Genomic DNA, 20161 nt, shown 5'->3' on the forward strand with positions numbered 1-20161 from the left:
CAGCGCGTGTTACTGGGTGTGTAACTTTGTGCGAGCGTTGACAGATGCACTCACTGCACTGCCTATACATCTGCGCTCCAGGGGAAAGAACTTGGATGTTTAAGTGAGAACGGCATTCATATCAAAAGGAAAGCTCTACTTTTAGGTGTTTTTCCAACCCTGGTGATCTGTGATAATGGACACTATTCAAAACAAGGGATGCTCTCCGTCCTGCAAGATCTAAGCACTTCTTCATTACCAGTGATCTAAAAAAGGAATCAGGGCTAGATATGGGATACAAATCTGATGGAAACAGATCAAAGTATTCAGGTCTCCCCCAGATTCACATATAACACATAGGTCTCCCCTATCATTGGTCATAAATAGGACCAGTTAAGGACGATTACCCTAGAAATCCACTTACCCAATGTGTCATTGTGCTCTTGCCTGTGTGTCTCTCTTCCAGTGGCCAAGGATGATGAGCTGTAAGGCATCTCAGCACAGTAGAGCCTCGGTGGCGACTCCTGGCAGGATCAGGAGAGGGAGAAGCCCCTACCATCCCACCAGTAGACCTGTAAAGTGACTAAGAAAGAGGACCAACAGCCACCATTAGCATCCCAGAGATCCATCAGATTTATATTTGAGAACGTTGCCATTTGTTAAATATGTGTTAAATATTTGAGTCATTCAGCAGACACTCTTATCCAGAGCAACTTTCAGTGGTGAGCGCGTACATAGAAATAAATAATGAATAATCATACCGGTCCCCCATCCGAATCAAACCCACAACCCTAGAATTACAAGCACCATGCTCTACCAACTGAGCCCCACAGGACTTGTAACAAGTCAGTTTTCAGTGATATTCAGTACACTGTATTGTAGACAGTCATCCACAAGAGTCATCTAGGCCTCTCACACACATTTCTTGTCACTGACATCACACACAAGTAATTCATCAATAAGTACACAGTGTACAAAACATTAGGAACACCTTCCTAATCTTGAGTTGTATCCCTTTTTGCCCTCAGAACAGATTCAATTTGTTGGGTCATGACCTCTACGAGGTGTCAAAAGCCTTCCACAAGGATGCTGGCCCACATTGACTCCAATGCTTCTCACAGTTGTGTCAAACTTGCTGGGTGTCCTTTGGGTGGTGGACCATTCTTGATACACACGGGAAACTGTTGAGCGTGACAAACCCAGCGGCATTGCTGTTCTTGACGCCCTCAAACTAGTGCGCCTGGCACCTACGACCCCACCCTGTTCAAAGGCACTTAAATCTTTTGTCTTCTCCATTCACCTTCTTGAATGGCACACATACACAACTTTAACCAGTCTCCTCCCCTTCATTAACACTGATTGACATGGATTTAACAAGTGATCATAGCTCTCACCTGGTCAGTCTGTCATGGAACGAGCAGGTGTTCCTAATGTTTTGTGCACTGTGTATGTGCACACACGAATTGCATGTGCATGCTTCACTCTTACTATTCCATCTTTTTTTTTAACATATTTTACTGTTTTTGTGAATTATTCCATTTAATTCTAGCAAAAATAATACATTGCAAGAACATTACTAGTTGGCCAAGCAGGAACCGATTACCGAACGGGTGCGTGCCCCCTGACCTATTGTTTTTCTATTAGCATATGATAGCAAAATGTGTAGAATTGCATGGAATTAGCTTTAAAAATGCAACATTTTCTCTCAGCCTCATGGCAAAATGTGAATAAAAGCATGAGACAAGCTATAAAACAGCAAAATAAAATCCCTTCCCCATGGCAAAAAGTGTATAATTGCAGGAACTTAGCTTTAAAACTGCAACATGTTCTGTTAGCTTCATGACAAAATGTGCAGGTAGTTGTTGAAATGCAGGAAATTAACGGACTACCCCCAAAAAATGGAGGCCGGTTCCCGGGGGCCACAAATGCGGTAGTTTGGCCCTGTGGGCAAGGCAGAAACAGACGCCCAGGCATAAAACAATTACCCTTACTAAAATTGTCATGTGAATTTGAATAAATCTTACATTTGAAACATTTTTATTTATTTCTAATGTACCAAGGTTATTTTTTGGACCCCCTGAAAAGTACACAAATCATTATTTTCCTTGACATGGTGCTTGACAAGCCATAAAGACAAGCCAATGTGTGGAGTGAGTGATCAGGAATTAGAGGAAGGAAAACCAAACTCAGAACCCTCTTGCATTCATATAATCCCAGTCCTCGCATACTACGGGTTTAGCTACCAATCCAAACCGTGGCAGATGTCTGGGGATGTACTGTAGGGCATATTGAGTAACCGACAAGTATGAAATGGTGTAGAAAAAGGAGGATTTATGATGGAATGTAGAGATCCACTTTCGGTGCTAAAAGTCTGCAACTCCAATGAAGAGGCCAGCGGACATTGCTTTTACCAAATGTTTCTAGTTTCCCCCAGACTTAAGCTGTATTCACGTTGGTGTATGGTTTACTAACACTAGATGTTATTACTGTGTGACAGGTGCTGTACATCACTAATAAATACAAACATTGACTTGTGGTTATTTTTTGTTGTTATTTCGATATTACATGATCAAGAGTTCTGCACAGAGCTTTTTAAAGTGTGACAGAAATATAACATCTCAGTTTTTCAAATCCAGATCAAGCTAGCTACAAAACACTGAATGAAAAAGTACAGTGTGACAGCACATTAATAAACATTTATTCTAGTTTTACAAAAATAACAGACGATCTTCCTTCTTTTCCAAAACTGTGATATCACAACAAAAATACTTTTGCAGACAAAAACACAAGCCTGACCATTAGCATCAAAACAAGTTGACTGTTGCATTCAGCGCTCCCACTGTAGAGATAAGTGATGTCCTCGACATTCCTTCCACACATCATTGAATTCCCGTCGACTCGAAAAGGGGCTCGGTAGTGCTCCTAACTGGTCATCATACGAGGGGCGATACTCATGGACATGAGCTCCTGGAAGAGCAGCTTGCAGGCGTACGGCATTCTGACCAGGGAGATCTGAAAAGGTTACATTGTACATTATCTTAATCAATAAATCTTCAGAAACAAAACTAAGGCTATAGAGGCCCAGAGTCAAGATTTTTTAATAGGCTAGTCATTTTTTAACACTAATCTATAGGACACATTTCACTATACTGTATTGTAGTTAGAATCAGAATTGACATAGTTACTGTAATAAAAGGTAGTAACAACAAATTAATAGGCCGACTTAAGCATAAACCATGTTAAATAAATGCGAAATGAAATAAACAAATAAAATAAAAACAGGGATAACAGGGACACTGGTGGTGGTGTTGACACGTACCTGTGTTTTGTTGCGACAGCCCCTGCACTCGTAGGTGTGCGTGCGGGTGTTGGCGATGGCCATGAGGCCACATAGGTTGCAGACGTGGACCTGGTAGGGGTCGGACGCCTCGAACAGCCTCTCACGCAGGAACTGAGCCGCGCCGTGGGCTATCTGACAATCGCGCTCCATCTCCCCAAAACGAAGACCTCCGTCACTGGGTGGACAGATGACAGCACGGTTAGTAAAGTGGGCCAAAACCAGGGCCTGTATTAACAAAGCATCTGATCGAGGATCTAGTGCTTTTATTATCATCTAAAAAGACAGAACTGATCATAGATCAGCTCCTACTTAAAAAAGTTGCTTTATGAATACGAGCTCAGAAATGCATACCCAGTGCACTCACATAGTGCCATAAAAGGGGAAAAGGTCAGACGTTAAAATATTTATTAGTGTTCTTACCGTGATCTGCCCTCCATGGGCTGTCTGTTGAGGATCTGGACTGGGCCTCGGGCCCGAGAGTGGATCTTATCGTCCACCATGTGCTTCAGGCGCTGGTAGTATGTGGGCCCGAGGAAGATCTGAGAGGTAATCTTACGGCCGGTGAAGCCGTTGTACAACACCTAGAGGGGAAAGACGAAGCCAGTCAATTGGAATCTCTAGACAGACTAGTGTCAAGTAGCTCCTATAGAAAAGTAGGATGTGAATGGTAAAGGAGGCTGACGGCCTGACCTCGTTGCCCCTCAGGTGATATCCGTATTCAGACAGCAGGTTGGAGACTTTCTGCACATTGACCGCATCGTTGAAAGGCGTGGCGTCACCAATCTCCCCTTTGTTGGCTGAAACCTACAAGGTGAAAGGAGGGCGGGAAGGTGGAAACGTTGCTACAAGATAACTGCCATCCGCAACCCTTGATTTACATGACATCTAAAAAAATAAAATGCTCAGCTTGATTTTTTTAAATTTAAATTCTCGCTGACCTTTGTCATTTGTAAAATATCTAATCTAGACGACAGACAATCCTATTGGTTTTTACTTATGATCACTTTACGGTCACATTAAGAGGTCTCGTAAAAGGGAGTAAAAGTTGAAGTGGGTGGAGGAGTCAGACAGGCGACAGTACCTTGCCCTGCAGGCACTCGATCAAATGGCCGACTGTCATACGAGAGGGGATGGCGTGGGGGTTGATGATGATGTCTGGGGTAATTCCCTCGCAAGTGAAGGGCATGTCCTGCGGAAAGCATCGGAAACAATGGACATAGTTGACTTTACAAAGACTTCTGCACGTGGGTTCCAATTTTCGGAACCAGTTCATCTAAGGGATATCCTCTGACAGGAACGTGACACATTCTTCCATGCTATATTTCAAATCAGTTTTATAGTACATACTCCTTCTGGGATGTTGCTTAGCATTTCCTGTGAAGAGACCTTTGTTTTGTATTTATGTTCAGTCTAAACACAATGCGTCTCTAGACAATTGACCAGACAGCCTGGCTCAATGACACACGGTGTAGTCTAGTGAGGAGTCGGTAGACGAGGCATGAGGAACATGTCTAATACTTCACCTCCTGTCTGTACTGAATACCACAGGTACCCTTCTGCCCGTGTCGACTGGCAAACTTGTCACCGATCTGAGGGATACGAACAGAGCGAACCTGGCAAGAAAAAAATACATGGAGTCAAGTTAAATCCTGCCACAAGTAGGCAGATGAGTGGCATGTGTAAGGAGGCCTCATAACCTTCAAATCTAACTTTATTTGTCACATACAGCAGATGTTATTTGCAGGTGTAGCAAAATGCTGGGTGTTTCTAGCTGTGCAGTAAGGATAGAGGGTGCAATATTCTGTCAGTGGAGTCCATGTTTTATTTAGTCAAATCTGTCAACAACTCTGATTTGGCTTCTTTGTCTTGTTGCTTCTATGGAAGGAGGGGGGAGGGGGTGGGGGCAGGTAGCCTAGTGGTTAGAAACGTTGGGCCAATAATAATTGCTGGATCGAATCCCCAAGCTGACAAGGTAAAAAATCTGTCGTTCTGACCTTGAACAAGGCATTTAACCCACTGTTCCCTGGTAGGTCGTCATTGGAAATAATTTGTTCTTAACTGACTTGCCAAGTTAAATAAAGGTTACACACACACACACACTTCTGCTTGTGAAACTCAAGTCATGGTTAATTCAAACCTGACCCTACTGTGGATGTAATTCCTGCCTACCCTAAACTTGACAAATGAGAAGTAGAGCTGTCAACAGGAGTAATTTGTTACCATGCTTGTTGTTACATTTTTTACAGACTACTACCCGCGTTGTCAAAATGTCACTACTGGGAAAATCTAGAGGACTCAGGACACACCCTAATCTTGCAGAACTTGTAGCCCTCCTGGTTGAGGGTGACCATGACTTGGTCCACGATGCCCGTCTCGCTGGTGCGGAGGAAGGTGCTGCAGTCCCTCTTGGTGTAGCGCCGGTTGGTGCTGTCCAGCTCATCGTCGTTCTCCGGCAGGGTCACCGTCTTGCCGATGATGACGTCCTCGCCGGAGACACGCACTCCGGGAGCTATCAAGCCGTCGTCGTCCAGCTTGTCGTAAATGGCGTGCCTCATGCCTGGGGGAAAGGGAGGACCATTGGGTTGTTCAATGGGAAATTCTCTTTGTATGAATGCCAATTTAATAGAAGTTGCGGATGGAAAATGTATGAGATGATGGAAATAGTAGGCTCTGGTTTAATGGTTGACTCCTTTACATTTTTAAGATGCCAAAGATGCCTAGGACGTACCCGAACAGGTTTCGCGTGTGGGTTTTTCAAAGATTTCCTCCTGATCGAAGCCTTTCTTTGACTCCTGCTCTTTGTAGGAGCGGTAGAACACAGACCTGAAATAAAAACACTTATTTACACATTTTGTCTTAAGTCATTTTCACAGCAAAGTGCAGGTCTTCAAATCACAGCACAAACCTGAAGAATCCACGGTCCACCGCAGAGCGGTTCATGATGACAGAGTCCTCCTGGTTGTAGCCAGTGTACGCCGCAATAGCCACAATCGAGTTGATACCTAAACCAAGCACAAATGGAGGATTTCAACGAGCCAGAACTAGAAAAACGGCAGACATTTTTAGGTCAGAGTTTAAAAAAAAGTGTAATTGGCTGCCAATTCTGCAGCGCTCCAGCTCTCACCTGCAGGGAGCTCTCTGAAACGTAGGTACTCCATAGAGCGGGTGGTGACTAAGGGTTTTTGGGGGTAGTAGAGCACGTGGGCCAGGGTGTCCATCCGCACGTGGAAGTTGGTGATGTACACACCCATGGCTTGTTTACCCATAGCAGACTGGTATGTGTTTCTGGGAGACTACATAGGAAAAGGTGTGGGGGGGGGAGAGAATGTATTCATTGATTTACAGTTCAAATGGATAGATAAAAATCTTAAAATTTAGGATGTTTCATAGCATAGATATTAACAGTCTCTTGCCATTGCATCTATTCAAATCAGCCCCAATAAGAAAACCTATTTTAGGAGCATGTTATTTCTTTGTTGCTGTACCTGGTTGTGATCGGGGAAGGGGATGATGGAAGCACAGACTCCCAGGATCATGGAGGGGTGGATCTCACAGTGGCTGTATGTAGAACAGTAGGCCACGCCCTTCTCCTGGAGGTCGTCAGGGGTCATGGCCAGCATTACAGTCTCCTCCTCCAGAGTGTCGATGTACTCCACCACGCCGCTGGCCACCAGGTCCTGCCAACTGTAGTTGTTGTACTCCCTCTCCTTCAGCTGGTCGATGTGTCTCCTCTTCAGCAGCAGCTTCTGTTTCTCTACGATCAGCAGAGGACGACAGATCCTCCCGGCGTCCGTGTAGATGCGGATCTCCCTCTCTCGGATGTCTCTGATCATGGACACCTAGAAAACGGGTAATAGTGTATGAGAAAATTGAACACCTGAAAAAGGGGATATTGGGTTTTTATGTGTAGGTTAATTTAATAATAAAATAATGAAAATGTCAGAAAAGTCCTGAAAATCTGGAAAAATGATCTCTTACCTCAGACACAATGATGTCCATCTGCCTCCTCAGTTTCCTCAGTGTGTTCATCAGCTGCTCTGGGTCTTTGTGTATGCCCACCCAACAGCCATTGACAAAGATCTTTGTGGCACTGTTAGGGTAGAATTAAAACATCAAATGCAGATAAAAATGGGTTGACAAACTTTTCAGAGACATGACAATGTGTTTCTGTATTAATAAAGAGCAGTGTGCTGCCATCTGCTGGACTCACTCCGCAATGGCTGCCGGTGAGATCTCCTCCAGGTTCTCCATGCTCCACTCCTCCAAGAACTCCAGGATGGGAGAGGGCTGGGAGCCCACAGAGATGTAGGCCATGAGGGCCAGGTTCTTCACTAGGCCTACAGCATGACCCTGGGAAATAAGACAGGGAGGGGACATAAAAAGGGGGGACAAAATAAGCAGGGACAACACTTTCAACACTAAGTGAGAGCTTAGCTCCTTGTGGGTAACATAACAATTTGGCATCATACAACAACTGACCATCTTGAAAAGGAACATATATGTGATTTGGAGTGGTGTCGGGCATACCTCTGGGGTCTCAGCAGGGCACACCATGCCCCACAGCGTGTTGTGAAGCTGCCGGGGCTTGGCTAGCTTGCCGTCCCTACCGATGGGGGAGTTCACACGACGAAGGTGAGAGAGGGTGGAGGCGAAGGTCAAGCGGTTCAGCACCTAAAAACAGACGAGGAATGTTGTAATTTTTAATGGCGATAAACAAAATCATATTTTCGCAGCATAACGGCAAACTAAGCTGTAACTATATAGGGATGTGTACCAGATGTGTTCTGCCCTGTGTTACCTGGGACACTCCAGCTCTGGCCTGATGGGCCTTCTTGACGTCACCCCAGTTCCCCGTGGCCAGAGAGTACTTCAGGCCGTCGGAGATGATTCGTGTCTTGATGGCCAACTCCAGGTTGAAGTCCTTCCCTCGGTCAATAAACTTTTGGGCGTAGATGCGGATCTCTTTCAGCAGGTTCTTGAACATTCTAAATGGGTCCAAACAAATGAAAAAAATAAATAAAAAAGAAGCTTCCATACATATTCACCAAATGCTCAGTTTGGATAGGAGTGCGGTTTACAAAAAGTTGCACTACATCTGAAATGAAAGCTTTCTAGACATTTTATAGAAGCGTTTCTTTAGGACTTACCCACGGAACAGGAAAGCCAACAGCGGTCCAGCCAAGTCTAGTCTCTTGTTGCCATAGTGATCCCTGTCGTCCAGCTCTCTTCTGCCCAGGGCCGCTAATAGGAGTCTGTGGACCATGTACCTGCAAACAGACACAGATACACCACCGAGTTACATCGATACGTCCAGCAACAACATAAAGACCATTGCATGAAGTAACAGAACGCCGTCATAACCGTAGAATTACATAAAGCATGTCCAACAGAGACCTGGTGAGTTACACAATCTCTATGGCAGTGGTTTCAACCTGTGGTCAACAAAGTTTGTAATAAAATAAAAAAAGTTTCATATTGCAGTGTTATATACAATTTTATATTACTTTTCACAACGCAAACCGTTTAACAGACATCCATCTGTAATAAAATATTTTCAGGTGACCCTCCCCTTGTACTGTCAAATAAATTGAACACCCCCCCCCCCCCCCCCCCATCATATAATTAATTCAAAATAATGTTTTAGACCACAAATAACAATAACTGTGTTTATGAACGTGGATATCGACTTCGCCACTTCAGCATGCTTTTGTGGCACAGTTCGATGCCATGCAGGGCTGCTGGCCAGAAGATTCGCCGACCACCACAGATGATCGCACTCTCCCTGCCGGTTTCATTACTTCACGATCAGAGCCGCTTGCAGACAGTGACCAGCTAGGGTGGAATCAGACTTTCAACATTTTTACACCATATTTATAATTACATAAAATATATAATTTTTTTCTCACCAACAGGTTTATGTGCCAATGCACCACACAACCAATAAACAAAACATACGAATGAATACGAGCACTTCAATATCGTGGTTTGCGTTTTCAACACCACAATAAATAGACTACGTCAATCTCAAAAGAAAACACACCCATGTCCCATTCTTCTCTGCAGATCCTCTCAAGCTCTGTCAGGTTGGATGGGGAGCATCGCTGCACAGCTATTTTCAAGTCTCTCCAGAGATGTTAGATCGGTTTTAAGTCCAGGCTCTAGCTGGGCCACTCAATGACATTCAGAGACTTGTCCCGAAGCCACTCCTGCATTGTCTTGTTGGCTGTGTGCTTAGGGTCGTTGTCCTGATGGAAGGTGAACCTTCACCCCAGTCTGAGGTCTTGAGCGCTCTGAAGGGAAAACCCTTGTACCTTTTCCCATCCCAGAGTTGCGTTTCCATCAAATTTACTTGTCACAGATAAAAGTATGTGCCTAAACACGTAGTGCACATAAAAAAATACTTTGAGACGAAATTCCCCATGCACTGAATAAAAAAAACACAAGTTAAATGGGTTTCCATGGCATTTTCAACTCTACTGATGGTTTCGTCACAAAAAAAGTTGAGTAGGTGTGCGCGCCCACTCTGGTATTGGTACATGCACGCTAGCCAACAGGTTGCAGATACAGTGCAGGTATATCCTACTACATGAGATTATTATAGACATAAATGCAAGATTATTTCTATTTGTCAAATGGCAGCCAAGCATCGCTCATCAAGCCACCAGAATAAGACCCTCCATATTTATTGAAAGGAGCATCAACCTCATCACTGAAATTCTACCCTGTGAAGTTCATCATCATTTATTTAATCTGTCATGCATTTTTTTTATCCAACATGTAGGCTACTTTACTGCATAAAAAAGGTTGGTTGGAAACCTGGTTAATGTCAATCCATTTTGCAGATGCTGGGATTATATTTTGGATGAATCTGCGCATTCCTACAGGAGACTTTTGAAGTAGCCTAATCAGATTAAAACATTGTGACTGGTTGTGTTAATGCCACATACAAAAAAGGTAACACATTTTAAAAAGTGAAATGATAAATATTTCCGCCACAGTGAAGCTTTCGGCTCTAGGTGCGCGAGGAATAGCCACTAGGCTTGGAGAGGAGGCCAAACGTGTGTTAAGATTCCTGAATAACTAGGCCTGCCGGGAGCATACAGTTGAAATCTAAAGTTCACATACACCTTAGCCAAATACATTTAAACTCAATTTTACACAATTCCTGACATTTAATCCTAGTAAACATTCCCTGTCTTTGGTCAGTTAGGATCATCACTTTATTTTAAGAATGTGAAATTTCAGAATAATAGTAGAGAGAATTATTTATTTCAGCTTTTAATGTCTTTCATCACATTCCCAGTGGGTCAGAAGTTTACATACACTCAATTAGTATTTGGTAGCATTGCCTTTAAAATTGTTTAACTTGGGTCAAACGTTTCAGGTAGCCTTCCACAAGCTTCCCACAATAAGTTGGGTGAATTTGGCCCAGAGCTGGTTTAACTGAGTCAGGTTTGTAGGCCTTCTTGCTCACACACGCTTTTTCAGTTCTGCCAACAGATTTTCTATGGGATTGAGGTCAGGGCATTGTGATGGCCACTCCAATACCATGACTTTGTTGTCCTTAAGCCATTTTGCCACAACTTTGAAAGTATGCTTGGGGTCATTGTCCATTTGGAAGATCCATTTGCGACCAAGCTTTAACTTGATGTTGCTTCAATATATCCACATAATTTTCCTTCCTCATGATGCCATCTATTTTGTGAAGTGCACCAGTCCCTCCTGCAGCAAAGCACCCCCACAACATGATGCTGCCACCCCCGTGCTTCACAGTTGGGATGGTGTTCTTCGGCTTGCAAGCCTCCCCTTTTTCCTCCAAACATAACGATGGTCATTATGGCCAAATGGTTCTATTTTTGTTTCATCAGACCAGAGTTAATTTCTTCAAAAAGTACGATCTTTGTCCTTATATGCAGTTGCAAACCGTAGTCTGGCTTTTTATGGCGGTTTTGGAGCAGTGGCTTCTTCCTTGCTGAGCGGCCTTTCAGGTTATGTCGATATAGGACTCGTTTTACTGTGGATATAGATACTTTGTACCCGTTTCCTCCAGCGTCTTCACAAGGTTATTTGCTGTTGTTCTGGGATTGATTTGAACTTGTTGCACCAAAGTACGTTCATTTCTAGGAGACAGAACGCGTCTCCTTCCTGAGCGGTATGACGGCTGTGTGGTCCCATGGTGTTTATACTCGCATACTATTGTTTGTACAGATGAACGTGGTACCTTCAGGCATTTGGAAATGGCTCCCAAAGATGAACCAGACTTGTGAAGGTCTACAATTTATTTTCTGAGGTCTTGGCTGATTTCTTTTGATTTTCCCATGATGTCAGGTAAAGAGGCACTGATTTTGAAGGTAGACCTTGTTCTGGGAATGATTTGCACTTTTCGCACAAAAGTATGTTAATCTCTAGGAAACCTAACTTGTCTCCTTCCTGAGCGGTATGACGGCTGCGTGGTCCCATGGTGTTTATACTTGCGTACTATTGTTTGTACAGATGTACGTGGTACCTTCAGGTATTTGGAAATTGCAGCCAAGGATGAACCAGACTTGTTGAGGTCTACAATTCTTGGCTGATTTATTTTGATTTTCCCATGATGTCAAGCAAAGAGGCACTGAGTTTGAAGGTAGGCCTTGAAATACATCCAGAAGTACACCTCCAATTGACTCAAATTATGTCAATTATCCTATCAGAAGCTTCTAAAGCCATGACATAATTTTCTGGATTTTTCCAAGCTGTTTAAAGGCACAGTCAACTTAGTGTATGTACATTTCTGACCCACTTAAATTGTGATATAGTGAAATAATCTGTCTGTAAACAATTGTTGGAAAAATTACTTGTGTCATGCACAAAGTAGATGTCCTAACCGACTTGCCAAAACTATAGTTTGTTAATAAGACATTTGTGGAGTGGTTGAAAAACTAGTTTTAATGACTCCAACCTAAGTGTATGTAAACTCCCGACTTCAACTGTATGTGTCCACATTATTATCGGACGACTTGGGAGAAGACCGGCCTGCTACTGGGCCATTCTAGACCTTATAAACTGTTGAGAGTAGACCAACAACTGATCCAAATGTGATTAAACATTTGAATCACACAGCTTTTGCACTGTTATTCAAATGACATTTCCACTGCAGCCTAGAGTAGATTTTTTACTCACTTGAGAACAATAACGCAATTATTCATTGCATTGTGGTGTTGTAGGCTAGTCTAGGTAAGATAATTGTATTGTCCCTAAACAAGATCAACAGGGGCGCATTCTTAGTTGTGTGTTTCATGTCATCACATTTTCTTTCATGCAATGATGCCAGTGGTGTAAAGTACTTAAGTTAAAATACTGTAAAGTACTACTTAGTCGTTTTCTGGGGTATCTGTACTTTACTATTGATATTTGACAACTTCTACTTTCCTACATTCCTAAAGAAAATAATGTTTGAATCCATACATTTTCCCTGTCACCCAAAAGTACTCATTACATTTTGAACGCTTTGTTAGCAGGACAGAAAAATTGTCCAATTCACACACAGAAAACATCCTTGGTCATCCCTACTGCCTCTGGTCTGGAGGACTCACTAAAACACAAATGCTTGGTTTGTACACTGCTCAAAAAAATAAAGGGAACACTAAAAAAACACATCCTAGATCTGAATGAAATATTCTTATTAAATACTTTTTTCTTTACATAGTTGAATGTGCTGACAACAAAATCACACAAAAATTATCAATGGAAATCAAATTTATCAACCCATGGAGGTCTGGATTTGGAGTCACACTCAAAATTAAAGTGGAAAACCACACTACAGGCTGATCCAACTTTGATGTCATGTCCTTAAAACAAGTCAAAATGAGGCTCAGTAGTGTGTGTGGTCTCCACGTGCCTGTATGACCTCCCTACAATGCCTGGGCATGCTCCTGATGAGGTGGCGGATGGTCTCCTGAGGGATCTCCTCCCAGACCTTGACTAAAGCATCCGCCAAGTCCTGGACAGTCTGCGGTGCAACGTGGCGTTGGTGGATGGAGCGAGACATGATGTCCCAGATGTACTCAATTGGATTCAGGTCTGGGGAACGGGCGGGCCAGTCCATAGCAGCAATGCCTTCCTCTTGCAGGAACTGCTGACACACTCCAGCCACATGAGGTCTAGCATTGTCTTGCATTAGGAGGAACCCAGGGCCAACAGCACCAGCATATGGTCTCACAAGGGGTCTGAGGATCTCATCTCGGTACCTAATGGCAGTCAGGTTACCTCTGGCGAGCACATGGAGGGCTGTGCGGCCCCACAAAGAAATGCCACCCCACACCATAACCGACCGTCCGCCAAACCGGTCATGCTGGAGGATGTTGCAGGCAGCAGAACGTTCTCCACGGCATCTCCAGACTGTCACGTCTGTCACATGTGCTCAGTGTGAACCTGCTTTCATCTGTGAAGAGCACATGTCGCCAGTGGCGAATTTGCCAATCTTGGTGTTCTCTGGCAAATGAAAAACGTCCTGCACGGTGTTGGGCTGTAAGCACAACCCCCACCTGTGGACGTCGGGCCCTCATACCACCCTCATGGAGTCTGTTTCTGACCGTTTGAGCAGACACATGCACATTTGTGGCCTGCTGGAGGTCATTTTGCAGTGCTCTGGCAGTGCTCTTCCTGCTACTCCTTGCACAAAGGCGGAGGTAGCGGTCCTGCTGCTGGGTTGTTGCCCTCCTACGGCCTCCTCCACGTCTCCTGATGTACTGGCCTGTCTCCTGGTAGCGCCTCCGTGCTCTGGACACTACGCTGACAGACACAGCAAACCTTCTTGCCACAGCTCGCATTGATGTTCCATCCTGGATGAGCTGCACTACCTGAGCCACTTGTGTGGGTTGTAGACTCCGTCTCATGCTACCACTAGAGTGAAAGCACCGCCAGCATTCAAAAGTGACCAAAACATCAGCCAGGAAGCATCGGAACTGAGAAGTGGTCTGTGGTCCCCACCTGCAGAACCACTCCTTTATTGGGGGTGTCTTGCTAATTGCCTATAATTTCCACCTGTTGTCTATTCCATTTGCACAACATCATGTGAAATTTATTGTCAATCAGTGTTGCTTCTTAAGTGGACAGTTTGATTTCACAGAAGTGTGATTGACTTGGAGTTACATTGTGTTGTTTAAGTGTTCCCTTTATTTTTTTGAGCAGTGTATATATCTGATTGTTTGAGTGTGGCCCTGGCATTGTGCCATCTGGTTTGCTTAATATAATGGTTCTGAAATGATTTAGACTTTTACTTTTGATACTTAAGTATATTTAAAACAAAATACTTTTGACTTTTACTCAAGTAGTATTTTACTGGGTGAATTTCACTCGAGTCATTTTCTATTAAGGTATTTTTACTCCCGTATGAAAATGGGGTACTTTTTCCCACCACTGAATGATGCACCTGGCCTGTCCGCTGCCTATCTGCTATTTATTCTTGTGGATTTATATTTAAACATTGACACAGCTTTGAATGCTTTTATATGTGGTATAATTGCTCGTTAGCCAGTTGCAGAGCTGGACAAACGATCCACCTACCACTAATGTCACTATAAATGGTGGATAGAGGGCAGGAGAGACCGTTAGACTGTATTGACCTTTGGAACAGTAAAAGTTAGCACATGGAAAAGCGTAGTTCATAAAGGAAGTGACACACCACCTTGATATAGGGGTGCATGCAAGCGGATGAAGACATTTGGATAGAATGGAAGACATTATATAGTTAAACCTGTAAAAGAGCAAAAATTAACTAGGAGAAAAAAGTTGGACCAACCTTCCCTATTTTGGACTACCCCTCCCCCCAATAAACTGCAAACTGCAATATGCAATACTGCAAAAATATTTTGTCCTCAAGAGCTTATTGAAGTGATTTGGTGGTCCCCGGAATGGAACAGATTGGGAATGCCTGCTCCATGGTCATTACATTAATATAACATAATAAATACTCACCCTAAGAAATAGGCCTTTTTGGTCTCACAGAAGTCACTGACTCCGACGTGGGGGAGCACCTCCTTCTGCAGCACCTCTTTGGCGTACTTGATCCTCCTCTCCTTGGTGACACCGGGCTTGGCACCACGAGAGCCGATGAAGTTCAGCGCCACGTTCTGCTCCTGGATCACAAAAGCCTCGTCCAGGGATGGTTTGACCTGGTGGAGCACAGCACATCAGATAAGTAGTGTGTGTGTGTGTGTGTGTGTGTGTGTGGTGTTTCCTGTATCTAGAACATCCTAGACAAGAGATTTACCATCTCCATCATCTCAGGGTCGTCAAAGTCATAGATGATGTGCTCCAGGATGTCTCTGTCGGACACAAAGCCCAGGGCTCGGAACACTATGATGATGGGCACTTCCTGTCTGATGTAGGGCAGAGTGGACACGATCCTCTGACCAATGGCACTTTTCTTCACCCCCTGGGAGAAAAAGCAACAAAACAAAATGTTGACATGTAAATCTCTGGGATGGTAGCAAATTTGCCAGTAAATTTAGGACCAGGTATATTTGTTTCTCACCTGTCCTCCCCTGGCCATCATGCTGACCCAGATGGAGCTGGTGGGGCGCGAGGAGTTTTCCAGGCAGGAGCGGCACTCCCCTGTGTACGCATACTTTGAGTCCTTCTTGGCGAAGACGTACACTGTGTTCGTGGCCATCTTCTCCTGGGCGATCAGGACCTGCAAACCAAACAAGGCAATTCCTATCAATAGCCCAATTGCAAAAGCTTGTGTTAGTGCTCACTCATTAAAACCAGGGTTGGCTAGGTTCCTTTCTTAATGTAATCTGTTACAGTTTACTAGTTACCTGTCCAAAACTGTAATCAGTAACATAACTTTTGGATTACCTAAACTCAGTAACAATCCGATTACTTTCAGATGACTTTCCCCTTAAGATGCATTAGAAGACAAAAATGAATATCACCAATTGAACGACATCTAGTGCAGGATAAATCAGTGTTAGAGTTTACATTGTTGGCCATAAATGGAGGTTGTATTTTACTTTATGGGTTGGTTATGTAGGCTTCTTCTAACCCATTGCTTGCTAGCACAGATAATAATACGATTAGGCTATATCTTTACATTAAAAACCAAAGTCTGTCAGATTTCTAGTCATTCCAATTCATTTAATAGACCTTGATCTTTAAGAATAGGATTTGTAATTATAGAAACACAGATTAGCCAAACTGTTTTACCTGAGCATAACCAAAAAAGGACTTATTAACCTACTCTGTTTATGATTTTGTAGGCTACACCACTGCTGTCGTCCTTACCGCCAAGCATTTATTCAAATTGGATCATCTTTACATTTCTGACAGCAGTAGGACCATTTAAAGAGATACGGTGCCTTCAGAAAGTATTAAGCCCTCAACTTATTCCACATTTTGTTGTGTTACAGCCTGAAATACAAAAATAAAATTGTTTTTAGAAATCTTATGAAATCTATTGAAAATTAAACAGAAATCTCATTTACACAAGTATTCACACCCCTGATCATTACATGTAAGAATCACCTTTGGCAGCTATTACAGCTGTGAGTCTTTCTGGGTAAGTCTCTAAGAGCTTTTCACATCTGGATTGTGCAAGATTTGCAGATTTTTTTTTTATTTTTTATTCTCCAAGCTCTGTCAAGTTGGTTGTCGATCATTGTTTCAAGTCTTGTCATAAATTTGCATGCCTATTTGAGTCCAAACTGTAACTAGGCCACTCAGGAACATTCAATGTTATCTTGTTAAGAAATTCAAGAGTATATTTGGCCTTGCATTTTAGGTTATTGTCCTGCTGAAGGGTGAATTTTTCCCAGCGTCTGTTGGCAAGCAGACAACCAGCATTTGCCTGTGCTTAGCTCTATTCAGTTTATTTTTATCCCCCCCCAAAAAACTCCCTAGTCCTTGCTGAAGACAAGCATAACCATCCATACCGATGACAAGCAACATGATGCATCCACCACCATACTTTAACATTTTAAGAATGGTACTCCATGATGTGTTGGATTTGCCCCAAACAGGACATAAGGTTAATTTCTTAGCCACATTTTTTTGCAGATTTGCTTTAGTGCCTGGTTGCAAACAGGATGCATGTTTGAAATATTTGCATTCTGTACAGGCTTCCTTCTTTTCACTCTGTCAATTAAGTTAGTATTGTAGAGTAACTATAATGTTGTTGATCCATCCTCAGTTCTATTACAGCCATTACATTCTGTAACTGTTTTAACGTCACCATTGGCCTCATGGTGAAATCCCTGAGCGGTTTCCTTCCTCTCGGGCAACGGAGTTAGGAAGGACGCCTGTATCTTCGTAGTGACTGAGTGTATTGATCCAAAGCATAATAAATAACGTCACCATGCTCAAAGGGAAATTGAATGTCTGCTTTTTATTTTAATCTACCAATAGGTGCCCGTCTTAGTAAGGCACTGGAAAACCTCCCTGGTCTCTGTGGTTGAATCCGTGTTTGAAATTCCCTGCTTGACTTACAGATAATTAATTGTATGTGTGTGGTACAGAGATGAAGTAAATTATGATAAACACTACAATTGCAAACAGAGTCCTTAAGCACCCGTTTTGTCCTGAACTTATTTAGGCTTGCCATAACATAAGGGGTTGAATATTTAGACTAATTTCAGCTTTTGATTTTTAATTCATTTGTAAACATTTCTAAAAACATAATTCCACATTGACATTATGGGGTATTGTGTGTAGGCCAGTGACACCAAATCTCAATTTAATCCATTTTAAATTCAAGCTGTAACACAAGAAAATGTGGAAAAATGTCAAGGGGCGTGAATACTTTCTCAAGCCACTGTAGCTTATTCTTGCTTTTTTCTTGTGATCCTTCAAATGCATTTAGTGTGTCATCATAGTGGTCTTTGACTTGTGGTCAGACTCACTCAGGCGGAACAAACCTAAACTTGCACCTTTTTTCAATGCTGATTTGAATATCATTGATAAAACAGGAAGGTGTCAAAGATTTTTTACACAAACATATTTTCTGATTTACTAAAAGCAATTTTTTCATTTTTCAATTTTTTCATCTGATTACAATATTTTTTCTGGTAACATAACATATTACATTTCTTTCATAATATGTTACTCCCCAATCCTGATTGAAACATAGACTAAATACAGGAATCTGCCCTGAAGTCCACCCTCTACTTTATTTTATTTTTCCTTTTACCTTCTCTGACCCATTGATGATGAAGTAGCCCCCGGGGTCCAGTGGGCACTCGTTGAGCTCACACAGATCACGGTCTGTCAGGCCGCTGAGCAGGCAGTAGGTGGAGCGCAGCATGATCGGGATCTTGCCGATGAAGGTCTTCTGGTGCTGGGTCTGCAGCTGGTCCTCACCCTCCTTGATGATGGTCTTGGTGATGTCCACGTACAGTGGAGCAGAGTACCTGTATAATACAGATGTGGCCCTAGTTGGCACTGGCAGCACTGAAGGTCGCAAATGATGTGCAAGGGAGATTAATCGTGATAAAAGTATGGCCCCAAATGAGCAAACTTACGTAAGGTTCCTGAGTCTGGCCTCGTTGGGCATCATAGGCGACGGGGCTCCATCTCTTTCCCAGTGAGTGGGTTTTGAAAGGTAGATCTGCTCAAACTTCAGCAAGTAGCGTGGCTGTAGAGCAACAAAAGGGGAGCGTTAACAGGTCATTAGTAAGTGCCCTCGTAGAGAGAGGCAATACATGGAGCAGAATATCTGAAAGCGCCTGTCTGTCACTCACCGGATCCTCCACCTCACCAGAGGTGTGCTGGGCCTCAGCCTGCAGGTCAATGGGCGGGGCATCCTCCACGATCCTCTGCACAGACATCTGGATGAACTCGTCAAAGGAGTCCAGCTGCTGTCGCACCAGGCCCTTCTCATCAAAATAGGAACTGTAAGGCGCATCAGAGAGGATAGTGTTATTTGAACAAAAGCAAACTGCATAGTGTATGCTACATGAGGACACAACAAAAATAGGAGAGATAGGTAAAGAGCATAATTTTACCTGATAACAATCCAGCAAGCTTCCTGCCATAAATCGGGGGTGATTTCATCCTCATCCTCATCGTATTGGATATCTGAGATCACAGCATTTGGATAACAGATCACAGAAAAGACATCAAAGAAGTGCATATAGACGCAGTGACATAACATTAGCCAAGGCCCTAACTAGTTCATGGAGTTTCCTACAGCACAACAACTGATAGACACAAAGAAAGGTATTTTAAATCTGCAGACCTCAAAGACTTGCTAACTTTGTTTATTCAACATGACATGATGTGATTTTCATATAAGTAGGCCTAGTTGAAAGTGTGATTATAGCTAGGTGTTTAGTCTGGTGAAACCAGCCAACTAATTAACTAGGCAATTAGTTAACCTCGCAAGCTACATAGCACTAGTATGCTAGCTAGCTACTGTAGCTATCTATTCTTGGTGATGCGCATATTAGCCTGTATGCTAACTAGATAGCTAGCAGCAAGCTAGCTAACTACATTATGTAAAAAATAACGCATTCGACTCAAATGGCTGAAATACCAACAAACCTTCATCTTGGTCATACATGGTTACTGCTGATTCCCTCTCGTGTTCGCATAAATAAGCAGAAACGGACTTTTAAATCATCAACAGTGTCTGATTCAACGCTGTCTAACGTTACACACTTTGCTAAATGAACACACAAAATAAAATATCGATGGTCAAGCCTGAACGTCACTTCCTATACCAAAGTTATTATTTTAATGTGCAAGAAATTTGTGTTAACTAAATATATTTACTACTCTGATCTAATATGAACTATTATGATCAATGGTTTTCTAACAAACAATATGTTTTATTATATTATATGTCGAATCTTAATAGTTGTAAAC

At 42.9% G+C, this 20161-nt stretch overlaps 2 protein-coding genes across 2 annotated transcripts in view; one reads left to right on the forward strand and one right to left on the reverse strand.

Moving 5' to 3' along the window:
- LOC139390982 (insulin-like growth factor binding protein 7) overlaps positions 1-2509 on the forward strand; it is a 30047-nt gene extending 27538 nt beyond the window's left edge. The window contains exon 5 of the mRNA XM_071138423.1: positions 446-2509. Within this exon, the coding sequence (XP_070994524.1) occupies positions 446-468 (23 nt within the window). The 3' untranslated portion in view covers positions 469-2509. The remainder of the gene's footprint in view (positions 1-445) is intronic.
- On the reverse strand, positions 2005-19992 carry LOC139390981 (RNA polymerase II subunit B). The gene is made up of 24 exons (XM_071138422.1): positions 19838-19992; positions 19300-19372; positions 19036-19186; positions 18817-18929; positions 18486-18705; positions 15834-15992; positions 15570-15734; positions 15275-15471; positions 8467-8586; positions 8118-8304; positions 7847-7990; positions 7530-7669; positions 7298-7409; positions 6805-7158; positions 6444-6612; positions 6225-6321; positions 6048-6142; positions 5626-5876; positions 4843-4932; positions 4401-4508; positions 4010-4123; positions 3740-3900; positions 3299-3494; positions 2005-2991 (listed from the first exon to the last, which is right to left on the reverse strand). The coding sequence occupies exons 1-24, from the start codon at positions 19854-19856 to the stop codon at positions 2902-2904; spliced, it is 3525 nt and encodes a 1174-aa protein (XP_070994523.1). The 5' UTR covers positions 19857-19992; the 3' UTR covers positions 2005-2901.
- Between the last annotated feature and the right edge of the window lie 169 nt (positions 19993-20161).

Source organism: Oncorhynchus clarkii, chromosome 31 (genome assembly GCF_045791955.1).
Source record: "Oncorhynchus clarkii lewisi isolate Uvic-CL-2024 chromosome 31, UVic_Ocla_1.0, whole genome shotgun sequence".
Classification (NCBI taxonomy): domain Eukaryota; kingdom Metazoa; phylum Chordata; class Actinopteri; order Salmoniformes; family Salmonidae; genus Oncorhynchus; species Oncorhynchus clarkii.